The sequence below is a fragment of the Myxocyprinus asiaticus genome, chromosome 6, assembly GCF_019703515.2.
Source record: "Myxocyprinus asiaticus isolate MX2 ecotype Aquarium Trade chromosome 6, UBuf_Myxa_2, whole genome shotgun sequence".
NCBI lineage: Eukaryota > Metazoa > Chordata > Actinopteri > Cypriniformes > Catostomidae > Myxocyprinus > Myxocyprinus asiaticus.
Window position 1 is genome coordinate 24,263,769 of NC_059349.1, and position 24,882 is coordinate 24,288,650.

The following is a 24,882-nucleotide window of genomic DNA, read 5'->3' on the forward strand; positions in this document are numbered from 1 at the left end:
CCACCACATCACCCCATGCATGTTACAAAGCACTGTTACAAAGTCTTTTTTGTGATCATCATATTTATATGACAGTAGTGGAATTTTTTATTCCCAGAAAAGGCTTTAAAAGGTGAGAATTCATGTGCAAGTCAGATTGATAATTGTAAAAAACAGTGACCTTTAATCATTATCTTCAGGAGCAATTTCTTCTTGATCTAACCCTTAATGGAATAGTTCACCAAAAAATGAAAATTCTCTCATAATTTAGATGAGTATGACTTTTTTTCTTCTGCAGTACACAAATGAAGATTTTTAGAAGAATATCTCAGCTCTGTAGGTCCATACAATGCAAGTGAATGTTGGCTAGAACTTTGAAGGTCCAAAAAGCACATAAAGACAGGGCTCGAGGGAACACAACCCCCACCACCACCACCACCATATGGGAAACCCATTTTTATTTTTTATTTTTTTTTAAGTGCAAGGAAAGCTTGAAATCATTATTGATGCAATATTGAAAATATTGACCATAACAGAGCTCAACACTGGTCCTAACACTGGAGATTTGTGCAGTATTCATTGCATGCCTTTCCCATCACCAAAAGAAATATAAGAACTATCTGACCAAAAGTGACCAAAACAAAGATGGCACACACTTTATAGCCTACATGTATGCCTTTTGCATGGAAACTTGTAATACAAACAACACATTTTCAAATGCTTAGATTTTCTGATTGCTGTACACACTGTAAATTATGCTTCCTAGTGCTTGACCCATGCGCAGAGCACTAGATGTCGCTATAGGAAGTGTAATTGAGCTTGAAATCGTGATCACCAATCACCAATGCATTCACATGCATTGTATGGACCTACATAGCTGAAATATTCTTCTAAAAATATTTGTTTGTGTTCTGCAGAAGAAAGGAAGTCATACACATCTGGGATGGCATAAGGGTGAGTAGATGACAGAATTGTCATTTTTGGGTGAACTATCCCTTTAAGATGTTTAGTAGATGTGAATTAGATTGTGATGCTTTCCAGATTAAAAGATCTAAAACAGACATCTCGGAGATGTACGTGTGCTATCTGGTAGTAATGTAATCACTGTTTCATGTTTCATGTGTAGGTGGTTCATGTGTTTGTTGTCAGTCACCAAATATACTGTAGAACTAATCTGACAGCTAGCTAAGGGTCACAAAGGTGTCTGCAGAGGCACTAAAACCGGTAAAAGTTAGGTCTAGAATGGAATGTTATGAAATATATTAAATTTTAACAGATACCAGATTCAAGACAAATTAATTTTCTTACTTTGTTACTCTGCCAATGGCGGACCACTAACCAGTGGAACTACAACTCCCACAATTCCGCATTCAGTGAATCAGAAGACGCGCATGCGCCAATGACTGCGCCTATTATTTTGTTCTTCCGAAGCAATAAACGAAGAGCCGCCCGAACGTGCGCTGATCAATATAAAATATTAACACGCGGAAACAGATTTGCTCGTAGGCAAATGTTTTCATACATGGAGTTACACGACACCTAACGTTTGTTCTCGCCAGGCTGCGGGGTCCGCCATCAGGGGATTGGAGGCCGAAAACACGGCAGACCGACAGGACATGCAGAGGTGTTTTTCTATGTAAAAGCTATCGAGCTAAGCAGGGGCATCGGAGGAGCAAAACGTTGAAGAGTTTTCCAGCACCCCTCCTTTGGCAGAAAGGGCTACAGCTGCTGTCATCCACACCGACCAGCCGTCAGGATGGCGCACCTCCGCGACATGCAGAATCAGGTAAATCCGCAGCCCAGCTGAGTCTATTCATTCTGGATACAGAGGTATTAATCTAATAATCATTAAAATGACTGGCAGGTTTAGTGCTAGCCTGGCATGGCATGCAAGTCATTTCTGTAGTTGTTGAGTTGTAAAGCCAGGTACTGTTGTTATCTAACGGTACATTGTGTTTGGGTATCCTCAAAGCTTGACATTTTCTTCATAGCTTCTTAATCACTTTAATGTCATGTCTGTCATTTTATTTAGAATTTTAGATATGCTTAAATTTGTTGAAACGTGCATGAAAGAGCATTCCACTATATGTAAAGCATCCTAGGATGATTCATTGTGTCATTGTCATTTTTAAGCTACACCTGTCATTGACAGTGTATCCTTCATGACAGCTGTACTGTCTCTCTTGCATACTCACTAGAATTCCCGGCTTGACCCGGAGGAGTATTTCACAAAGCAGGAGCGCATTGGGAAGGGGTCTTTTGGTGAGGTCTATAAGGGCATCAACAATCGCACCAAAGAGGTGGTGGCCATCAAGATCATTGACCTGGAGGAGGCAGAAGATGAGATCGAGGACATTCAGCAGGAGATCACGGTGCTCAGCCAATGTGACAGCCCTTATGTCACCAAATACTATGGCTCATATCTGAAGGTAAACTCTCCCGTTGTTAGAGATCTTAGGCATGTACATGCACTGAATATTGAGAGTGCTTTTACATCAATACTGCATCTTTTAAGATGAATACTCGCACACAAAATAAGCGTGACTTACCCACAATATATCAGATGTGTTACACTTTCTCACAAGTTCATTCAGCAACTTGTGAGTACACTCGATCTACAATACAAAGAATCCATTAAAAGCACTCATTATATAGTCATATTTACTATGGAAGTCCCAGTTCAATTTTTTGAGAATGAGTACGAGTACCGATACTTCCTTTTCTGTACTCGCAGATACCGATACCTATTTATTTTTGTTGTTTTTTTTATTCTATATTCAACAGTTTATTTCAATTTGATCATCAAAATGGGGTCTATATAAATGAATTCATTAAAACTGTAATCAAATGAAAATAGAACATTTAATTTTCAATATAATATTGTATTATTTTTATCCAGAATACAACATTGGAGTTATTTTTTGTCAAATAAAGTGCTGCATTACAGAGGATCACAGATGTGAGATATTGCTTAAAGGTTCACTCTAATTTTTTTCCTCATTTAAAAAGTTTTACTTCTAAAGAAATTAATAGTAATTTTGAAGCATATGTATAAAATCATGACCACTCATGTGAGATGAAGAGTTCAGTCATATTAGTAACCTTATAAAAGTTGTTTTATTCTACATGAGGCAGGGGTGCCTCATGGGGGCTGCCATGTTAGAATCACATGACCAGCTGAATACTACTTGCTTAATCTCAGTAACCGTCCTGTTATTTGACACATTCACTAATTGATTAAATGAATCCTGGTTTACTGTGCATAGTGAATTTCTACAATGGCATTGGTTGCTGAAAACTACTGTGTTTGAATAATGCAGCATCCAGCACACTAGGTGTTAGTGTAAAAAAATACTGAGTGCACCCTTAAATATAAAATAATTATTATTGATTTAATATTATTATTAGTCGTAGATGTAGTAGGATTAGGGCTGCAACTAACGATTATTTTGATAATCGATTAATCTAATGATTATTTGACTGTTCGGTCGATTATTGCAACGATTAATCATTAGCTCTTAAATTATTATTCAGCTTGTGCCCTGACTTAAAAGGTTGTATAAACATGCTTACTAACAATAAAGAGGACAAAATCATAATTTAAAAATACCTGTAAATGACATTCACTGAATTAAAGGGAAAAAAAATACTTTTTATTAAGTTTAATTCAGTAAAAAATTCACTGCAAATCCTACTGTTATCAAGTGTTTTTGTCTTGTTTTCCATTTACAATTGTCTAAAAATCCTTAAAACAAGATACATTTACTTGAGAAGCAACATATAAGATATTTAGACTTGCTTTAAGAGAATGTATCTTAAATATAAGTGTATTTTTTAAGTGTATTTTTTCACTTGTTTATATTTCTGCCAGTGCAGTAAAGACAAAATATACTTATATTCAATATATATTCTCTAAAAGCAAGTCTAAATATCTTATATGTTTTTAGATATTTTTAAATATTTTTATTTTTAATATTATATTCAACATTCTCAGATTACACTTTTTTCTTCTGCAGTATAGCTGCTAAATAAAATGTACGTTGTTTTAAAGGAGTTTTAGATATTTATATCAGAAAACAAGCCAAAACAAAAACAAATCAAAAACGTATTTTGTTGCAGTGTATAATGGGCGAAGACTACCTTCTCTCACCTTTCTGTTCACTTCAATCCATCTTTAACTCACAAAAAAACAAACTCTCTCTTATAAATAAAGCTGCATATTGCCAATTTTCTTCATGATATGAAATGCACAGTGACATATATTATGATTCAATAAGTTGCGAGCCATCACGTTATAATCTAGCTGCAGCAAGCGTGCTCGAGGGACGAGCGTCCCCGCGACAGAGTGTACCTCAGCTGGGTGCAGTTTCAATCTCTCCCCCTTAGATCGGGACATTCGCGCAGCTCATAGAAGAGGCGCTGACTGCACAGAGAAATATCAGTTCTGGAGTTTGTAGTTATTTACATGATCTGCTTCTGTATTATTTGAACTTTAATAAAGCTATAATGCATTAAATATAACTGTTCTTAAGATGTTTCCTTTAAAGACGCTCAACATGCATGTTTTGCTCCAGCTCCACTTATTCCACAACGAGTGTGCTTCTGTATTTACTTATTTGATATTTTTGCATTATAATTCCCTCATACTTTGCGATCTTCATCACCTGAATCTGTTTGAAAAGTTTAGAGTGCATCTGGACTGTGAGTTGTGTAATTCTTCCTCTCTTCAGTCAGGCGCGAGCTGCAGTGCTGCTCTCGCGCATCAGTTTAATGTAATCTCATGTTACATTTAATGAGATCAAACGACTGTTCGACAGTGAAAATGTTTGACGACAATGTTTTATTGTCGACGTTGTCGATAACGTCGACTAATCGTTTCAACCCTAAGTAGGATAACAGTAAATATTACATAACTATACAATAGTGATATATTTCTGTCGCACTTTTTTCCATTTAAATTTAGCTTTTCTTTTGGTGGAAGCTTTTATTTTGAAGCCCTTTCCGTTTCTGTGTGTTTTTGATTGTAACTTCTCACCTCTGGAATTGCAGGTCGCTACGTAACCCAGTGTGTTTATTAAACCAAAAAAGGCTCCTATTTCATTAAATGAATACTGAATACAAATGTGTTTTAGAGCTCCTTGGTATGAGCAGATGGCTTTATCTTTATTTTCATACATTCTTAAAACAAGATCTGTTTACTTTGAAGCACACATCACATGCAAACTATATATTTGTCTAATTAAATAGCAACCTTTGCAGTTTAATAATCACACTAGGACATAAGATGATTTTAATTTGTGCACTGAATGTTTACGCAATGACATTTGTACCTCAGATAGTATCGTTTTTTTGTATCAGAGCATTTTTACGAGTACAAGTACATGAGCCCAGTATCGGGCACGATTCCGATACCAGTATTGGGACATCCCTAATATTTACGTTTATGCACTTATGGACTTCAGGTGCATTCAAGCTATTTATGTTATCACTATGTGCACTCCCTGGAAATTAAATCTTGTTGTGGTTAGTGCCATGTATTTATTATTTAAATATAAACATTTAAAGATTTCCATTTAAATACTAAATGTAGAATATAGAAATGGTACTCATGTTATGTTTGTCATCGTCTAAAGGGAACTAAGCTGTGGATCATCATGGAGTATTTAGGAGGTGGCTCTGCTTTAGATCTTGTAAGTAGAACAACAGTGGCTCTCCAAATATTGGAATAATTTCATGTGCATATTTACTGTATGTGGTCTTAAAAATCACAAGCTTTAGACTTGCATCTAGATAGACATGATGAAAACAGAAATTAAATTGTCCTCCCCACCTCTCAGCTGAAACCAGGGCCACTAGAGGAGACGTATATTGCCACTATACTGAGGGAGATTCTGAAGGGACTGGAATACTTGCATTCAGAGAGGAAGATTCACCGTGATATCAAAGGTGTGATCATATACACGTCCGCCTACTCAATCAGGCTAGCTTGGAAAGTGTTTAAATTTAATCACTTGGTTTCTGTTTGTCGCAATTTATTTGAGAACTGTGCTGATGATTCATGTTTTTGTCTTGTGACAGCTGCCAACGTGCTGCTGTCTGAGCAGGGGGATGTGAAGCTGGCAGACTTTGGTGTGGCGGGACAGCTCACAGACACCCAGATCAAGAGAAACACTTTTGTGGGAACTCCTTTCTGGATGGCTCCAGAGGTCATCAAACAGTCTGCTTATGACTTTAAGGTGCGGAAATTCTACGGAGACTGGAATAGAGGAATGGACTTTTCTTAGGATGCAAGAGAACAATCTGGTCACTTACGAGTTTCATGCACAGTCAGAATATTAATGTGCAAATGTGCTTACAGAGCTGTGAAAACAAACATTCAGCATTCTGGCAGAAAGGCTGGGGTGCTAAAACTGTTCCAAAGCCTTTTTTTGTTTTTTAAAGTGGTGGGCATAGAAACCAGTCACTAGTGGAGTTTTGTATTTTAGCATTGTAGCAGCTACTCATATATTTCCTAAACATTTATATAATGTCATCGTGGAAGCATTTATTGATGACCTATTGAGATAAAACCTAGACTTCTTGGTTGTCTTTTCGGCTGCAGGCAGACATTTGGTCCTTGGGAATCACAGCTATCGAACTGGCTAAGGGGGAACCCCCAAATTCAGAACTGCACCCCATGCGAGTGCTGTTTCTCATTCCCAAGAACACTCCCCCGACACTGGAGGGGTCCTACAGCAAACCCTTCAAAGAGTTTGTGGAGGCCTGCCTCAATAAAGACCCACGCTTTGTGAGTATTTGGCACTGGCATTGGGTTACACAACATTTTCACAACGTTTTCTGTGTGAGTAATATATTAGTCTTTGTTTGAAGTTCATTGTGAAAGTCCTTTTAAATCTCAATTAACACGTAAATGAAGTACTAATTACGGTTCCCGTGATCATGAAAAGCCTGGAAATGTAGTATCGGCAAATTTTAAAATGGACCTTTCCAGTCCTGGAAATGTAAATAAAATAGTAAATCTTAAAAGACTTGAAATTTAATTTTTCTAGTTTTGCTTTATTTAAAATTTTTAATCAGCTAAATATTGATTTTAGAGCTTTTGTAGAGCAAAACTAAAGCTCTGTTCACACATGCAATGACTATCTCTTGATGTTGCTAGTCTCTGTACTTTATTACTGCCTTCAAGTGGACCCAGGAAGCTCGTACCTCCGAGTCGGACATTGGTTAATACGACATGTCACACATTCAAGTGGGAAACAAAATACGGAAGAAGCTAAACTCTTTTTTTTTTTTTTTTTTTTTTAACATTTTTGAAAAAAAAATTTTTATTTGTAATGCCCAATTCCCAATGCACTCCTAAGTCCTCGCGGTGGCGTAGTGACTCGCCTCAATCCGGGTGGTGGAGGACGAATCTCAGTTGCCTCTGCGTCTGAGACCATCAATCCACGCATCGTATCACGTGGTTTGTTGAGCGCGTTACCACAGAAACCTAGCGTGTGTGGAGGCTCACGCTATTCTCCGTGGCGCCCATGCACAACTCACCGCGCGCCCCACCGAGCGCAAGAACCACATTATAACAACCACAAGGAGGTTACCCCAACGTGACTCTACCCACCCTTGCAACCGGGCCAATTGGTTGCTTAGGAGACCTGGCTGGACTCACTCAGCATGCCCTGGATTCGAACTTGCGACTCCAGGTGTGGTAGTCAGTGTCTTTACTTGCTGAGCTACCCAGGCCCCCAGAAGAAGCCAAACTCAAACAAATACACAATGAATGACGGCAAAAGCTCTTTTTCTGTTGTACCAGTGAATAAACAAAAATGAATACATTTCCATCAATTATTCACAACATATAAGCTTTAAAAATGCATGGTATCTAACAAATTATTAATTAATTTGCTTTAAACAAGCCACAATAGGTGAGTAATTAGAATATTGTCATATATAACAAATTAATATTATTCAAATAAAGTACAGAAGTTGAAATATTCATTTCCAAATCGTTCGTTTCCATCATCTTTCCTGTCAACACGCACCTCCCAACATCCCATCTCGGCAACTCTTGTATCATCTAGAATTCAGAGTTTCCCACTCGTAAGTAAGACTTCACTTGATCTTTCATGTCCTCGGAACTCGTAAGTATGATATTTCCGACTCTATTTGAAGGGCACACAAGTCGCTAGTGGGTGTTCCTACTGCTGTTGCTCTAATGTTATTGGTGGACTGTACGTCTGGCCGTATCTTTTTTGAAAATTTGATCACAGATCATTGGCAGCTTTCTTGTCGCTTAAAATGTTCTGCTGTTTTTATATGACCTGCAATAGTTCTCAATGCCTTATATCATTATCAAGATGAACAATCGATCAGTGTATGAATCAAACCTACTCACACTGCTGACAATTTCGCAAAAGTCGCTCCTCTTTTGCATGAAGTTTAACTTTTCGCTGGACATGTCCACATCGGGTTGCCGACGATTGCTGTTGCTCCTGTCACTGGAAGTTGCCAGCTCTCATTGAAAATGAATGAGATCATGTCGCTGCATGTGTGAACAGGGCTTTACAGGTCAAAGTTATGTTTGATTAATGAGTGAATCATTTGGGTTGGTTCTTTTCAATGAAGTGGATGAACCTGTTAATAAATCGGTCTAAATGATTCATTAACAAACCAGTGTAAATCACGAATCACAATGACTGATAAGAACCTGGAAAAGTTATGGAAATTTAATGGTAAAACAAAAAGTGCAGGAACCTTAACTTAAACATTTTAGTCATGCAGACATTTGTAAAAGCATTGAGCATATTGACCATGACCTCACTGGTCTGTTTGTACAGCGGCCCACTGCCAAGGAGTTACTGAAGCACAAATTCATCACGCGCTACACCAAGAAAACATCCTATCTGACAGAGCTCATTGACCGATACCGGCGCTGGAAATCTGAGGGCCACGAGTCCAGCTCAGATGATTCTGACATGTAAGCCATCCATCCATTATGATGTACAAGCAATCAATAACTCTTGCCCTCTCATTCATAATGATATATTATTTATTTCTGTCTTCTCTCATTACTTCAAGCACTGTCCTTTTAATTGGATAACTGGTGAATTGATCCTAATGATTTATAGCATTTTTCTCCACTTCTCCTCATACATTAACAGGGATGGAGATGGTGATGACAGAGACCAGTGTCCTGTATGGACGTTCCCCACAGTCCGGCCCAGCTCCATGAACAAGCTTCAGAAGGGCTACACAAACACAGACTCCGAGGTGAGCAGTTAGTCAACATGTTGTAGTTTTTTTTTTGTTGCAAAATGGCAAGTGTTGTTGCACTGTCAAACGTATTACTTCAAGTTTGTGAAGTCAAAAAACTTCATTGAAGGGATAGTTCACCCAAAACTGAAAAATGATTTCATCATTTACACACTGTCATGCCATACCAGATGTATATGACTTTCTTCTGCAGATCACAAATGAAGATATTTAGAAAAATATCTCAGCTCTGTGACCAAAACTTTGAAGCTCTAAAAATCATAAAGGCAGCGTTCAAGTAATCCATAAGACTCCAGTGGTTAAATCTAGGACTTCTGAAGTGATATTAGTGTGGGTGAGAAACAGATCAATATTTAAGACCTTTTCTACTATAAATCTCCACTTTTACTTTCACATTCTGGAAGTGAAAGTGGAGACTAGGGCTGCGTTCCATTTCACTGTTAACATCCACTCGCTAACTCCCCTAAGCACTTCCCTTCAGGGGAATCCCCGCAACCATTTTGGAAGTCCGTTCCACTTTGTTCAGTGAACGAGGGAAGTTTCTGTTGACAGACCCCCAACCCTTCAATATTGACCGAGGAAGCGAGTCTACTCTGTTGTACGCATCAGGCAGCTCAATATCCCAAAATGCAACTTGATTGTGACGTGACAGCATGTTGCACTTCATAAACCCCACCCCCCACACAACTCTAATGTATGATGGAAGTGAAGTTAGTTCAATTAAGCAGTTTAGAAAAGTTATATTGAGATTTAACAGCATAACACTTGTAGCTACCTTAAACTGTTTATCACACAGTTATAGCCTATGTGTTCATTGTTATGTTAACATTTTCGTTTGTGTAAATCTTGATTAATCCTTTCTAACAATTCATTCTAATAAAAAAAATAAATAAAATTAAACATACGAGATTTATACATAAGCCTCTGAAATTACAACTAAACTTTACCTGAAACTGTGGTTGCATCAATCTCGAAAACGTTGTTTTCTCAGTTGCAAAAATCATACAAATTCTACAAATTGACATCAACCTTCAACATGCTCCAAGTAATCAAGGGTTTAGGGTTTTCCAGTTAAACCCATTGCACGTGTTCCGCCAGTAGTGGACACTCGCGCAATGTAAGCAGTGACCTACATCCGAGTCCATGAGATGGAGGGAAGTTAGCGAGGGAAGGGCTGTTTCCTGTCCTCTCCACTTTACCTATCTAATAAAGGTGGAAAATATATATATATATATATATATATATATATATATACAGGTGCATCTCAATAAATTAGAATGTCGTGGAAAAGTTCATTTATTTCAGTAATTCAACTCAAATTGTGAAACTCGTGTATTAAATAAATTCAATGCACACAGACTGAAGTAGTTTAAATCTTTGGTTCTTTTAATTGTGATGATTTTGGCTCACATTTAACAAAAACCCACCAATTCACTATCTCAAAAAATTAGAATATTTTGACATGCCAATCAGCTAATCAACTCAAAACACCTGCAAAGGTTTCCTGAGCCTTCAAAATGGTCTCTCAGTTTGGTTCACTAGGCTACACAATCATGGGGAAGACTGCTGATCTGACAGTTGTCCAGAAGACAATCATTGACACCCTTCACAAGGAGGGTAAGCCACAAACATTCATTGCCAAAGAAGCTGGCTGTTCACAGAGTGCTGTATCCAAGCATGTTAACAGAAAGTTGAGTGGAAGGAAAAAATGTGGAAGAAAAAGATGCACAACCAACCGAGAGAACCGCAGCCTTATGACTGTCCAGCAAAATCGATTCAAGAATTTGGGTGAACATCACAAGGAATGGACTGAAGCTGGGGTCAAGGCATCAAGAGCCACCACACACAGACATGTCAAGGAATTTGGCTACAGTTGTCGTATTCCTCTTGTTAAGCCACTCCTGAACCACAGACAATGTCAGGGGCGTCTTACCTGGGCTAAGGAGAAGAAGAACTGGACTGTTGCCCAGTGTTCCAAAGTCCTCTTTTCAGATGAGAGCAAGTTTTGTATTTCATTTGGAAACCAAGGTCCTAGAATCTGGAGGAAGGGTGGAGAAGCTCATAGCCCAAGTTGCTTGAAGTCCAGTGTTAAGTTTCCACAGTCTGTGATGATTTGGGGTGCAATGTCATCTGCTGGTGTTGGTCCATTGTGTTTTTTGAAAACCAAAGTCACTGCACCCGTTTACCAAGAAATTTTGGAGCACTTCATGCTTCCTTCTGCTGACCAGCTTTTTAAAGATGCTGATTTCATTTTCCAGCAGGATTTGGCACCTGCCCACACTGCCAAAAGCACCAAAAGTTGGTTAAATGACCATGTGTTGGTGTGCTTGACTGGCCAGCAAACTCACCAGACCTGAACCCCATAGAGAATCTATGGGGTATTGTCAAGAGGAAAATGAGAAACAAGAGACCAAAAAATGCAGATGAGCTGAAGGCCACTGTCAAAGAAACCTGGGCTTCCATATCACCTCAGCAGTGCCACAAACTGATCACCTCCATGCCACGCCGAATTGAGGCAGTAATTAAAGCAAAAGGAGCCCCTACCAAGTATTGAGTACATATACAGTAAATGAACATACTTTCCAGAAGGCCAACAATTCACTAAAAATGTTTTTTTTATTGGTCTTATGATGTATTCTAATTTTTTGAGATAGTGAATTGGTGGGTTTTTGTTAAATGTGAGCCAAAATCATCACAATTAAAAGAACCAAAGACTTAAACTACTTCAGTCTGTGTGCATTGAATTTCTTTAATACACGAGTTTCACAATTTGAGTTGAATTGCTGAAATAAATGAACTTTTCCACGACATTCTAATTTATTGAGATGCACCTGTATATATATATACAGTGTATATATATATATTAAAAAAAGATTGAGACTAGAAAGATCTTGTAACAGTATTTTTTTTATTATTTAAAAATTTGCATAGTAAAAAAAAGTTCAAAGTGCAGACAGACCAACACAAGCAAACATTTTGGCACTTGGCTTTCTTCAGTGCTCTACCAAAATGTTTGCTCATTGGTCTGACTTCTAATTCTCTGCACTTTGCACTTCCTTTTTTAGTAAGCAAATTAAAAAAAAAAAAATAAAGACCAGACCTTTAGTCTGAATCTTCATTCGGTATGTCAGGGCTCTTCAACTACTTTCTTGCGGGGGCCAGATTATTCTGATGAAAACTTGGCGGGGCCAAAAGTTTTTCCATATTCATCTTAGCTAGCACTTTCATCGCAAGTAACATGTTACTTAAAAACACCCTTAATACTGTGCCTTTATTTATATTAAAATAGTCACAGGCTATACTTATATTGAATTACAATTGTTTAAGGTCTGGCCATAAATTCCTTCATAAGATCTGGCTGAAGTACAAACATGACTAATACTCTTAACTAACAAATCATTTTTGATCCACTTTAATTTGAAATAAAAAACAACAACAATCATTTTAACATGTTAGGGCTATTGTTTACAAATTATGAAAACTGAGGAGAAACATTTAGATCTGTAAAGCCCTCTCAAAATATCAACCCTCATATGAAAACAATAGACATATAGAAATGTCATGTTTAATTAAGAATGTATTTAAATTTTTAAAAAAAAATTATTTAAAAAGAAAAAAAAAAGATAAAATGTCTATTCTTCCATTTTCTTTATAAAGTATCATCCTTTTCAGTGAAGAAAAATTTGTTGTGAATTTGCACACAATAGCCAGTCCAGGAGCCAGATTTTTGTGCAGATAATCACTGGCAAAAGAAGAACAAACTGAGTTGATTCTGTTCATGATTGAGAGGGCAGACTCACAGCTGTATATAACCAAATATAATCTGGACATTTGCAGGTTCAGTTTCACGTTATCACTTTTTTATGAGCACTACAGACCCTGAAGATAAGAATAGTGAATAAAAGCAAACTTTTCAGCACATTTTCTTTGAACGTTCGGTTTTAATAATCGATTTCTCTTTTGTTGCATAAGATGTGCAAATGTGTTGACAACATTTCTGTAACAAATGGGTGATCATTTTTTTTCATCTGTAGATTTGACTGCGCTCCATACAACTAATCAGTTTATATAAATACATTTGATTGAAAACGACGCGATCAAATGCTCACCTAAATGGTGTGATCCATGTTTACCAAAGCAGTGTAACTAAAATATCGCCAGAAATGCTCAAACACGCTCTCCGGTCTGGAAAACTGACAACGGCTGAATGTTTTTGCATTCGCCATTGAGCGCTGTTAAACCAGAGCTATTCTAAAGGGAGCCTACAACCTTAGCATAAAATAGCATAACGCGGCGCTTCAATAGGCATTCTATTGCAGAACACTGGCGAGCAGACAAGAGGCCATTCTTTTTGAATGGATGTCTATGGAAGAGATGCTTCAGTAAGCTGAGTAAACTGCTTTTGTGAGGAAACAGCTCATCACTTTATTAATTGACCGCCTGTCCACTAATCCTCAACATGTTTTACATTAAGCAATGCTTTTGGAATGAACTATGTGTGGAGTTTACTACGATAAATGGATGTTTTTTTAAGAGAAGTTACGGACGATTTTGCGACAGGTAGGTGTCACTTTACGGCTCCCCCATTCATTAAAATGGTATCTGCAAATGTTGACTTACTGTTGTAACATGTAACTACGCTCTCTCCTAACCGTGGAAGTTGTTAGTTCATTAAATAAAATAAACTCTGATTAAACTCACCGCAGATTGCTGAGGCTTGCGCATATAAAGGCTGAGTTCTGCGCAGAGAGCACTCTGGTATTTCAGATGGCGAGGCAGTTTAATCAAAAACCAGTCGGAGGGCCAGACAAAGATGATTGGCAGGCCGCCAGTTGACTAGCCCTGCAGAAGGTGGACAATATAGAGTGTGTGTGTGTGTGTGTGTGTGTGTATATATATATATATATTATACAGGGTTGGGAGGGTTACTTTTGAAATGTATTCCACTACAGATTACAGAATACATGCTGTAAAATGTCATTTGTAACATATTCCATTAGATTACTCAAGGTCAGTAACGTATTCTAAATACTTTGGATTACTTCTTCAGCACTGGTAGATATTTTCACTTGTTTTGACTATAAAAACTCTGCCAGTACAGTAAGACAAAATACACATGTTAAAAATACATTCTCTGAAAAACCTAAATATCTTATGAGGTGTTGCTTCTAAAACAAGATAAATCTAATTGATCTTGTTTTAAGGATATTTTTACAAGAAAACAATAAAAAATTATTATCAAGAATATGTTTTTTGCCCTAATATCAAAGGTCTTAGTAGAAAAAAAGAAATTATGATCTAACGTGAATTTTCTTGATTAAAAAAAAATATGATCATGCCTGGTAACATATGCATGTAAAATGGCTAGAAATAGCATTTTAGCTTAGCGTAAAGCTGACAATTTACACAAGGTTTATTTCTATTTCTTCTGCTTCAAACTTACTTCTCTGTCTGCTCGTATGAATGTAACACATCATAAGAAAGTGTTTCACTGCTGTTCAAATGCACTTTGAATCGCATCATTTATATGTATAAATGTTTTCCATCTGAAAGGACTAAATATTAAATGAAACAAATGACAATAAAATGCAAAGTAATCTCTTCAGTAATCAAAATACTTTTTGAATGTAACTGTATTCTAATGACCAATGATTTAAATTGTAACTGTAGTGGAATACAGTTACTTATATTTTGTATTTTAAATACATATTCCCGTTACATGTATTCTGTTACTCCCCAACCCTGTGTGTGTTTATATATATATATACACACACATATACACACACTCTAAATACATTTTGTATATATACATACAGTTGAAGTCAGAAGTTTACATACACCATAGCCAAATACAATTAAACTCAGTTTTTCACAATTCCTGACATTTAATCATAGAAAACATTCCCTGTCTTAGGTCAGTTAGGATCACTGCTTTATGTGAAATGTCAGAATAATAGTAGAGAGAATGATTTATTTCAGCTTTTATTTTTTCATCACATTCCTAGTGGGTCAGAAGTTTACATACACTTTGTTAGTATTTGATAGCATTGCCTTTAAATTGTTTAACTTGGATCAAACATTTTGGGTAGCCTTCCACAAACTTCTCAAAATAAGTGGCTGGAATTTTGGCCCATTCCTCCAGACAGAACTGGTGTAACTGAGTCAGGTTTGTAGGTCTCCTTGCTCGTACACGCTTTTTCAGTTCTGCCCACAAATTCTGCCCTAAAAGAAATCAGATTGAGGTCAGGGCTTTGTGATGGCCACTCCAATACCTTGACTTTGTTGTCCTTAAGCTATTTTGCCACAACTTTGGAGGTATGCTTGGGGTCATTGTCCATTTGGAAGAACCATTTGCTACTGAGCTTTAATTTCCTGGCTGATGTCTTGAGATGTTGATTCAACATATCCACATAATTTTCCTTCCTCATGATGCCATCTATTTTGTGAAGTGCACCAGTCCCTCCTGCAGCAAAGCACCCCAACAACATGATGCTTCCACCCCCATGCTTCACGGTTGGGATGGTGTTCTTCAGCTTGCAAGGCTCACCCTTTTTCCTCCAAACATAACAATGGTCATTATGGCCAAACAGTTACATTTTTGTTTCATCAGACCAAAGGACATTTCTCTAAAAAGCAAGATCTTTGTCCCCATGTGTACTTGCAAACTGTAGTCTGGCTTTTTTATGGTGGGTTTGGAGCAGTGGCTTCTTCCTTGCTGAGCAGCCTTTCAGGTTATGTTGATATGGGACTCGTTTTATTGTGGATATACTGTAGATACTTGTCTGCCTGTTTCCTCCAGCATCTTCACAAGGTCCTTTGCTGTTGTTCTGGGATTGATTTGCACTTTTCGCATCAAACCACGTTCATCTCTAGGAGACAGAATGCATCTCCTTCCTGAGCGGTATGATGGCTGTGTGGTCCCGTGGTGTTTATACTTGCATACTATTGTTTGTACAGATGAACGTGGTACCTTCAGGCATTTAGAAATTGCTTTCAAGGATGAACCAGACTTGTGGAGGTACACAATTTTTTTCTGAGGTCTTGGCTGATTTCTTTTGATTTTCACATGATGTCAAGCAGAGGCACCGAGTTTGAAGGTAGATCTTAAATTACATCCACAGGTATACCTCCAATTCAGTACACCACCTATCAGAAGATAATTGTCTAAAGGCTTGACATAATTTTCTGGAATTTTCCAAGCTGCTTAAAGGCACAGTTAACTTAGTGTATGTAAACTTCTGACCCACTGAAATTGTGATATAGTCAATTAAAAGTGAAACAATCTGTCTGTAAACAATTGTTGGAAAAATTACTCATGTCATGCACAAAGTAGATGTCCAAAATGACTTGCCAAAACTATAGTTTGCTAATATTAAATCTGTGGAATGGTTAAAAAATTAGTTTTAATGACTTCAACCTAAGTGTATGTAAATTATGACTTCAGCGGTGTGTGTGTGTGTGGGTGTGTGTGTGTGGGTGTGTGTGTGGGTGTGTGTGTGGGTGTGTGTGTGGGTGTGTGTGTGGGTGTGGGTGTGGGTGTGTGTGTGTGGGTGTGTGTGTGTGTGGGTGTGTGTGTGGGTGTGTGTGTGGGTGTGGGTGTGTGTATATATATATATATATATATATATTACACACTGCCATTCAAAAGTTTGGGGTCACTTGACTGAAATGTTTCTCATGATCTTAAAAACCTTTTGATCTGAAGGTGTATGCTTAAATGTTTGAAATTAGTTTTGTAGACAAAAATATAATTGTGCCAACATATTCATTTAATTACAAAACTACAATTTTATAAAAAAATAAAATAAAAAGTTTTTGAAATAGATGACTTGGACCAAATAATAAAGCAGCCAGTAAGTGCCCAACATAGATGGGAACTCCTTCAATACTGTTTAAAAAGCATCCCAGGGTGATACCTCAAGAAGTTGGTTGAGAAAATGTCAAGAGTACATGTCTGCAAATTCTAGGCAAAGGGTGACTACTTTGAAGATGCTAAAATATAACACGGTTTTGATTTATTTTGGATTTTGTTTAGTCACAACATAATTCCCATAGTTCCATTTATGTTATTCCATAGTTTTGATGACTTTACTATTATTCTAAAATGTGAAGAAAAAAATTATAATAAAGAATGAGTAAGTGACCTCAAACTTTTGAATGGCAGTGTGTATGTATATATATATATATATATATATATATATATATATATATATATATATATATATATATATATGTATGTATATATATGTATGTATGTATATGTAATTATTTTTTAGGAAATATAATATTGTCATTTGGGTTTTCAACTTGTCCGCATTAATGGTCAGAAGCAAGTTTCATAGGCTGCATATCATTTGAACTTGCATATAACATCAGCAAAAAAAAAAAAAAAAACAGCCGGCATTAATATTAGGCAATTACACCAGTTTTATATTATTATGAATCATATGCCACAACATTTAAAGGAATGTTCCAGGTTCAAAACAAGTTCAGCTAAATCGACAGCATTTGTGGCATAATATTGAATACAACAAAAATGTATTTTGACTCGTTCCTCCTTTAAAAAAAGCAAAAATCGAGGTAAGAGTGAGGCACTTACAGTGGAAGTGAATGGGGACAATGAAAGTGAATGTGGCCTATTTTTGGAGGGTTTAAACAGAAATGTGAGGCGTATAATATTATAAACACACTTGCATTAATCTGTTAAAACTTGTGTATTATTTGAGCTGTAAAGTTGTTTAAATTGTAATTTTTATAGCCATTTTAGGGTTTGTTGACATTACTTTGTCATGGAAATGAAGTTGTAAAATTGGTTATAACTTTACACAGAAAAGGTTAGTAAGAGATTTTATCACACTAAAATCATGTTTACATGCATATCCTTTATGTCTTGTGGTTATACTTTTTAAAAAGTGAATATTTTAACATTAAAAAATTGACCCCCACTCACTTCCATTGTAAGTGCTTCACTGTTACCTAGATTTTTGTTTTTTTTTTAAAGAAAAGGAGGAACAAGTTGAAAATAATGTTTGTGGTAATCAACATTGACACAAACGCTTTTGATTGAGATGAACTTGTACTGAACCCACAACATTGCTTTAAACTGACTGTATAATATTCTAGTCAAATTAATTGGACACCTGATGTTGTAGAGAGCTTACCAAGTCATTTGACTCTAAGTGTATGACTGCACAATGATGTTGCGACTGTTGTCTGACTGTTCTGAAGCACGACGTAATTCATGACTTTGCAGAGAACTGTGTTTGCAAATGTGCATGGATGCAAATATAAAGAGCTTTTTCACATGGTTTGCCACTTTTCTGAGAATGCGTATTGTGCTGTATATGTCTTTTTCATTGCTTGAACATCGTTAATGCGTCCTCGAGTGAGTGGTGGGGCAAACTGAAAGTTGCAGCCATGTAGGCTGTGCATGCCAAAATTTGATCACCAGAAATGGGTGTATGGGATGAGGACTTGTTATGGTTGCATCGCAAGCCAAATCATTTTATTTGAGGTAAAACTAAATATTTTGGTGAGAAAAAGTGAATGGCATGTGGCGGGCCACAGGTTAAGAACCACTGATTGTAGATAAAAAGGAAAAACATGGGTTTTTGTTTTGTTGTGGTTTTCTTTACAGGCAGCTGAGACGGTAAAGAGGCAACCTAAGTCAAAATGTCTGTCAGCGCTGGTCTCTCCTATCTTCAGAGAGGTAACACATAATCTCTGACTCTATGGGGTGCTGTAACAGGGGGAAGGTTGGGATGATTCTAAGGGCCCTGAACATACTACATGGGGGCCCAGTTGAATCTTTTCCTGCATGATTTTGTGATAAATGGCCACTTCACACAGGTAAGCTAAAATAAAGACTGCTCTTATTTCATAATAAAAGATGATCTAGTGTGTGGGCTCCCCCTTGAGATGTTCAGCGGTTTATCCCAAATGCACTTTTTATTTTAAGCGCTAAATTCACTTCCCATTTGCACAGCGGTGCGCACATCGTCACGCTTGTGTGGACGTGTCATATACCATGCTTGTCTGGATCGTGCAGAGTGGCCGAACAGCATGGCGCAGACCATAACACCTGTGAGAATCATTAGGTTTAAACTGCAAATGTTTTATTTTGAAGCACTGTGGAGCAGTGTTATTATAGTTAATGAAAACTAAAATAAAAACTAACTAAAACCATTTTCGTTAACTAAAATAAAAATAAAAACTGAAATTATTTGAAAAACTAAACTAAAATACTTTTTCATAACTCCAAAACTAACTAAAATAAAAATGATCTCGGATTCATTTCAGTTTTAGTTTAGTTTTGGGCAAAGTCATTTTACATTTCTTGGCACTTTTAATTATGATCCACACACACATAACCGACATACACCTTTGAAGAAAGCTTAGGATGTCTTCTACCTTAGACAAAAGCAAAAAAATTTGAGAAATTCTTAATACTGAGAAGTAGAACCTTTGAAGACCCTCTCCCCTCAGAGGAAAAATGATTCTCTAGAAAATATCTACAAAGTATTTAGAATATATATATATATATATATATATATATATAATTTATTTATTTATTTTTTCATCATAAATCATTATGTAACATTTACAAACATTACACCTCAAATTTCTGTTATTTTCTTTACCATTGCTTTTCCCACTGGTGGTCATGAAATGAGCTCTGCCACACATCCCAATCATTAATTTAAAACCTCAAAAATGTAAAAAAAAAAAAAAAAAGAAGAGAGAGATTTTGCCCCAAAATGGCAACTCTCTTATTATTTACTCACCATCATGCCATCCCAGATGTGTTTGACTTTCTTTCTTCTGCTGAACACAAGCAAAGATATTATAGAAATATCTCAGCTCTGTAAGTCCACTGGGTCCAAAGTCAACTGGGTCCAAAGCTTTGAAGCTCTAAAAAGCACATAAAGGCAACATAAAGTAATTACGTGGTTTAAATCATGTCTTCTGAAGAAATCAAATCTGTTTTTGGGTGAGAACAGACCAAAATGTAACTCCTTTTTCACTATAAATTTTACAATTGCAGTCTACAGGAAAAATCGCCAATGAGACTGCTGATGTCAAGATTTACAGTAAAAAAGGATGCTAACTTTATGTGCTTTTTAGAGCTTCAAGGATTTGTATTGTGATGACTTGCATTGTATGGACCTACAGAGCTGAGTTATTCTTCTAAAAATCTTCATTTGTGTTCTGCAGAAGAAAGAAAGTCATACACATCTGGGATGGCATGAAGATGAGTAAATGATGAGAGAATTTTCATTTTTGGGTGAACTATTCCTTTAATTGTTTAGTAAAGATTAGTTAAGAAATTATTTATAATTGTCTAAGGAAATTCATATGGATACAATGGAGATCAAGTTTAAATGTCCTTTGTCACTTTATCTATGTTCACCATATGTTATAAAATTTGCAAAATGTACAATACAAATTAAACACGATAATACAAATAGATAGAGGTAACAACAAGAGTGCCCTGAGAAATGTAATGATGTTAGACTTTTTTGAATGATACCAGTAAATGCTTCTGCTTTGGCAGCCATAAAAAATGCTTAAACTAAAATAACTAAAACTAAAATAAAAACAAACTAAACTGAAACTGAGAAAACTAAAACTAACAGACAAACTGTGAAAACTAACAAAAACTAAAACTAATTTGGAATGACAGATTGATATAAAATAGAAATAAAAACTAAATTTAAAAATCCCAAACTATAGTAACACTGCTATGGAGGATGTCAGACATATAATAATTCCAGACAGCCCCAACATTCTAAACAGTGTTGACGAGGACACTAGAAAACAGATTTTACACAGGACGAAAATTGAAAGCTTGGACCATAATTCGTGGAGGTCTAGACTTTAAAGCCCTTGATTTGACTTCTTTTGATTTGTAAGAATTTCCACAGGTAAAACCATGGATTTCTCATCATTGAGTAGGTCAGTGTAATTATGGTCTCTTATAAAACAAACCGTAGCATTTTCTTATGGAAAAAAACAGTAGCCTTAACACATTAAGAATCTATAACTAAAAATGCCATGATTATAATACAAAAGGAAGTAGACTTCTCCTTCCCCATGTATAGTTTAAATATGAATAATGGCACACATTTTGTTATGTTCTAATGCTCTCTGATTGTAGGGGGGGAAATCTGGTTTTGTTTGCCCTATATATTCCAAGATATTACTTAAATCAACATTTAAAATATAAAAAGCCAACATTTCCATTAGAAGCACAGCTAAAAAGCTTGCTATAAGTCAGTAAAAAAAAAAAAAAATAAGATTTGCAATAAGATAGGGGGCCCAAATTACAAAGTTGTCAGGGGGCCCAAAAATTATTACGGTGCCCCTGCTTACTCTCACATCTATATCTGCACTCAGACACATAATTAGAGCTGTCAGTGGTCAACACAGCGTTCTCATTGAAGCGTTATGCTTCTAATCATGGCAGTGACAGATAAACTGGTAGTAACGTGTAATAAACTATGATATGTTATGGAGTTAAGTGTAAATTCTTCTGCTCTCCAGTTAAAAGAGAAGAGGAGAGCATGTGGAGGTGGAATGGGTGCCATAGAAGAGCTGGAGAACGCCTTTAACCTGGCAGAGGAGTCCTGCCCAGGCATCTCTGACCTCCTGGTCACACACATGATGGAGAGAGTGTGCAGGTGAGCAGACCCTTACAAATAAAAGTACAATGGTGGTAACATGGTACAGTGGTGGTATCAGATGGTAAGACCATGGTACTGAATTATTACCACATGTGGCATGTTGTTTACATGGTATTTCAAGGCAACAATACTGTGGTACTACCATGGTATTTATTTATTTATTTATTTTGTTAGTGAGCTCCCACTTGTAATAGAAATGAACTGAATTGAAATACACTTTGACTATATTATAATAAAATAAAATTATAACATTATATTATACACTCACTGAGCACATTATTATGAAAACTGTGGTCCTAATAAAATGCCTGATGTGGTCTTCTGCTGTTATAGCTAATTTGCCTCAAGGTTCGACATGTTGTGCATTCTGAGATGCTATTCTGCTCACTACAATTGTACAGAGCGGTTATCTGAGTTACCGTAGCCTTTCTGTCAGCTCAAACCAGTCTGGCCATTCTCCATTGACCTCTCATCAACAAGGCGTTTCTGTCCGCAGAACTGATGCTTACTGGATGTTTTCGTTTTTGGCACCATTCTGAGTAAACTCTAGAGACTGTTGTGTGTGAAAATCCCAGGAGATCAGCAGTTACAGAAATACTCAAACCAGCCCTTCTGGCATCAGCAATCATGCCACGGTCGAAATCACTGAAATCAAATTTTTCCCCATTCTGATGGTTGATATGAACATTAAATGAAGCTCCTGACCCGTATCTGAGTGATTTTATGCATTGCTACAACGTGATTAACTGATTAGATAATCGCATGAATAAGGTGTACAGGTATTACTAATAAAGTGCTCAGTGAGTGTATATAGTTTATGAACAGCAGCCTAAAGAACCAAGCAGAGGAAATGCACAACCTGTTGCTGTTAAATAACTTGAATGATTGCGTAATGGCTGATGCTGCCTGAAGGATAAAGGTGTAATAGGGATAGTTCACCCAAATCTTAAAATTCTCTCATCATTTACTCACCCTCACTCCCTCGCAAATGTGTACAACTTTCTTCTGCTGAACACAAATTAATTTAAAAAAAATAATATCTCAACTCTGTAGGTCCTCACAATGCAAGTGAATGATGTCTAGAAATTTGAAGTCCAAAAAGCACATAAATACAGCATAAAAGTGATCCATACGGCTCCAGTGGTTAAATCCATATCTTCAGAAGTGATATGATAGGTGTTGGTGAGAAACAGATCATTATTTAAATTGTTTTTTTACTATAAATCTTCACTTTCACATTTTTCTTTTGTTTTTGGCAATTTGCATTCTTCGTGCATATCGCCACCTACTAGGCAGGGAGGAGAATTTATAGTAAAAGAAGACATAAATGTTTATTTGTTTCTCACTCACACCTATCATATCACTTCTTAAGATTTGAATTTAACCACTGGAGCCGTATGGATCACTTTTATGCTGCATTTATTTGCTTTTTGTAACATCAAAGTTCTGGTCACCATTCACTTGCATTGTATGAACCTACAGAGCTGAGATATTCTTCTAAAAATCTATGATTTATGTTAAGCAGAAAAAAAAAGTCATACATACAGGTGCATCTCAATAAATTAGAATGTCGAGGAAAAGTTCATTTATTTCAGTAATTCAACTCAAATTGTGAAACTCGTGTATTAAATAAATTCAATGCACACAGACTGATATAGTTTAAGTCTTATCTGTCTGTATCTGGGATGGTATGAGGGTGAGTAAATGATTTTTGGGTGAACTATGCCTTTAAGGGAAAAAAATGAGTATTACTGTAAATTTGTGATAATTTTTACTGTAATAAAGTGCCCGATGGAACAATTTTTTGGAACCACTGACATTCTCTTCTCTTGTGTCAGGTTTTCTCTGAATGGCAACACCACACCATCATCCCGGTGAAGCCCTGCCCCTGCTGCTGCTGCTCTGCCCCCTCCTGCCCTAAACCCCCAGAGCCCGATCAGGACCAGAACACCACTGCCCATCCTCCACCCTCTCTCACCCCAGAGATCATTTAATTAGTTATGATTCAATATTTTTTACAGTTTTCTTTACAGAATGGAAAGTATTTAAGAGAAAAAAAAAAAGCCATGTCAATGAGTGAACTGTGTTTACTGTTAGATCAAAAACCATATAAAGTTTATGGAAATGTCATGTTGTGTGGTTTGCTGGTGTGTACGGCGATAAATACACTGATTTTTTTTTTTCCTTCATATTTTTAAAAACTATTTTAACTTAAAAAAATTTAAATGTGTTTACAAAAGAAAATATAAAATGTACATAAAGTCTGGTCAAGGACAACTTTTTAGAAAAATGTAAAAGTTATATTTTATATTATACAAAATTATGCATTGTGATTGCCCATCCTGGCTAACTGCCACTGCGAAAAATCTGTCTTGTTTTCCCAGTAAAATATCTATACATTATTAAAATGAAAATTTACCTTAGAAATAAAAATCTGAATGAGATATTAAAGGGACGGTTCACCCAAAAATGAAAATTCTGTAATTTTTTCATCATCATGTAGTTCCAAACTCATGATTTTCTTGCTTTCGTGAAACAAAAAGAGATCCTAGGAAGAATGTTGGCCTTGGTCACCATTCACTCTTATTGCATCTTTTTTCCATTCAAAAGTGAATGGTGACTTATGCCGTCTTTTTGCCTAACAGCTCATTTTGTGTTCCACTGACGAAAGAAAATCATACAGGTTCAAATCAACACAAGTGTAAATAATTAAAAGTGAACTATCCCTTTAAAACATGATTTCAGAGAATGTAGCGTGAATATATGTTTTGTCTTAAAAATAATGTCTTGGATACATTTTTTCACTTATTGCCGCAAATCTCGCTAAATGTATCATTTTATTTCTTATTTATACAGTGTGTTGTAGTTATGTTCCTGCTGCTGCCATATTTCAGCTTTTCAATTAAATCCCTAGCCTGATTTCATGATTGACAGATGTCTTTGAACTGATTTG

The 24,882-nt window shown here is 36.4% G+C and overlaps 1 protein-coding gene across 1 annotated transcript; it reads left to right on the forward strand.

Annotated features, from left to right (window-relative positions):
* The first annotated feature begins 1,358 nt into the window (after nucleotides 1-1,358).
* Nucleotides 1,359-24,853, forward strand: stk25b (serine/threonine kinase 25b). Its single transcript, XM_051700800.1, has 11 exons — nucleotides 1,359-1,765; nucleotides 2,178-2,408; nucleotides 5,613-5,669; nucleotides 5,817-5,925; nucleotides 6,058-6,215; nucleotides 6,581-6,766; nucleotides 8,811-8,950; nucleotides 9,135-9,243; nucleotides 18,884-18,955; nucleotides 21,790-21,926; nucleotides 23,768-24,853. Exons 1-11 carry the CDS (start codon nucleotides 1,736-1,738, stop codon nucleotides 23,805-23,807), a joined length of 1,269 nt encoding a protein of 422 aa, XP_051556760.1. The 5' UTR covers nucleotides 1,359-1,735; the 3' UTR covers nucleotides 23,808-24,853.
* The last annotated feature ends 29 nt before the right edge of the window (nucleotides 24,854-24,882 follow it).

What these genes read in the sequence shown, in the direction of transcription:
- stk25b (XM_051700800.1), top strand. Translation starts at nt 1,736, where the DNA reads ATGGCGCACCTCCGCGACATGCAGAATCAG. An exon ending in AGCTCAGATGATTCTGACAT is followed by an intron (nt 8,951 to 9,134) that starts GTAAGCCATCCA and finishes ATACATTAACAG; the next exon opens with GGATGGAGATGGTGATGACA. An exon ending in ACACAAACACAGACTCCGAG is followed by an intron (nt 9,244 to 18,883) that starts GTGAGCAGTTAG and finishes TTTTCTTTACAG; the next exon opens with GCAGCTGAGACGGTAAAGAG.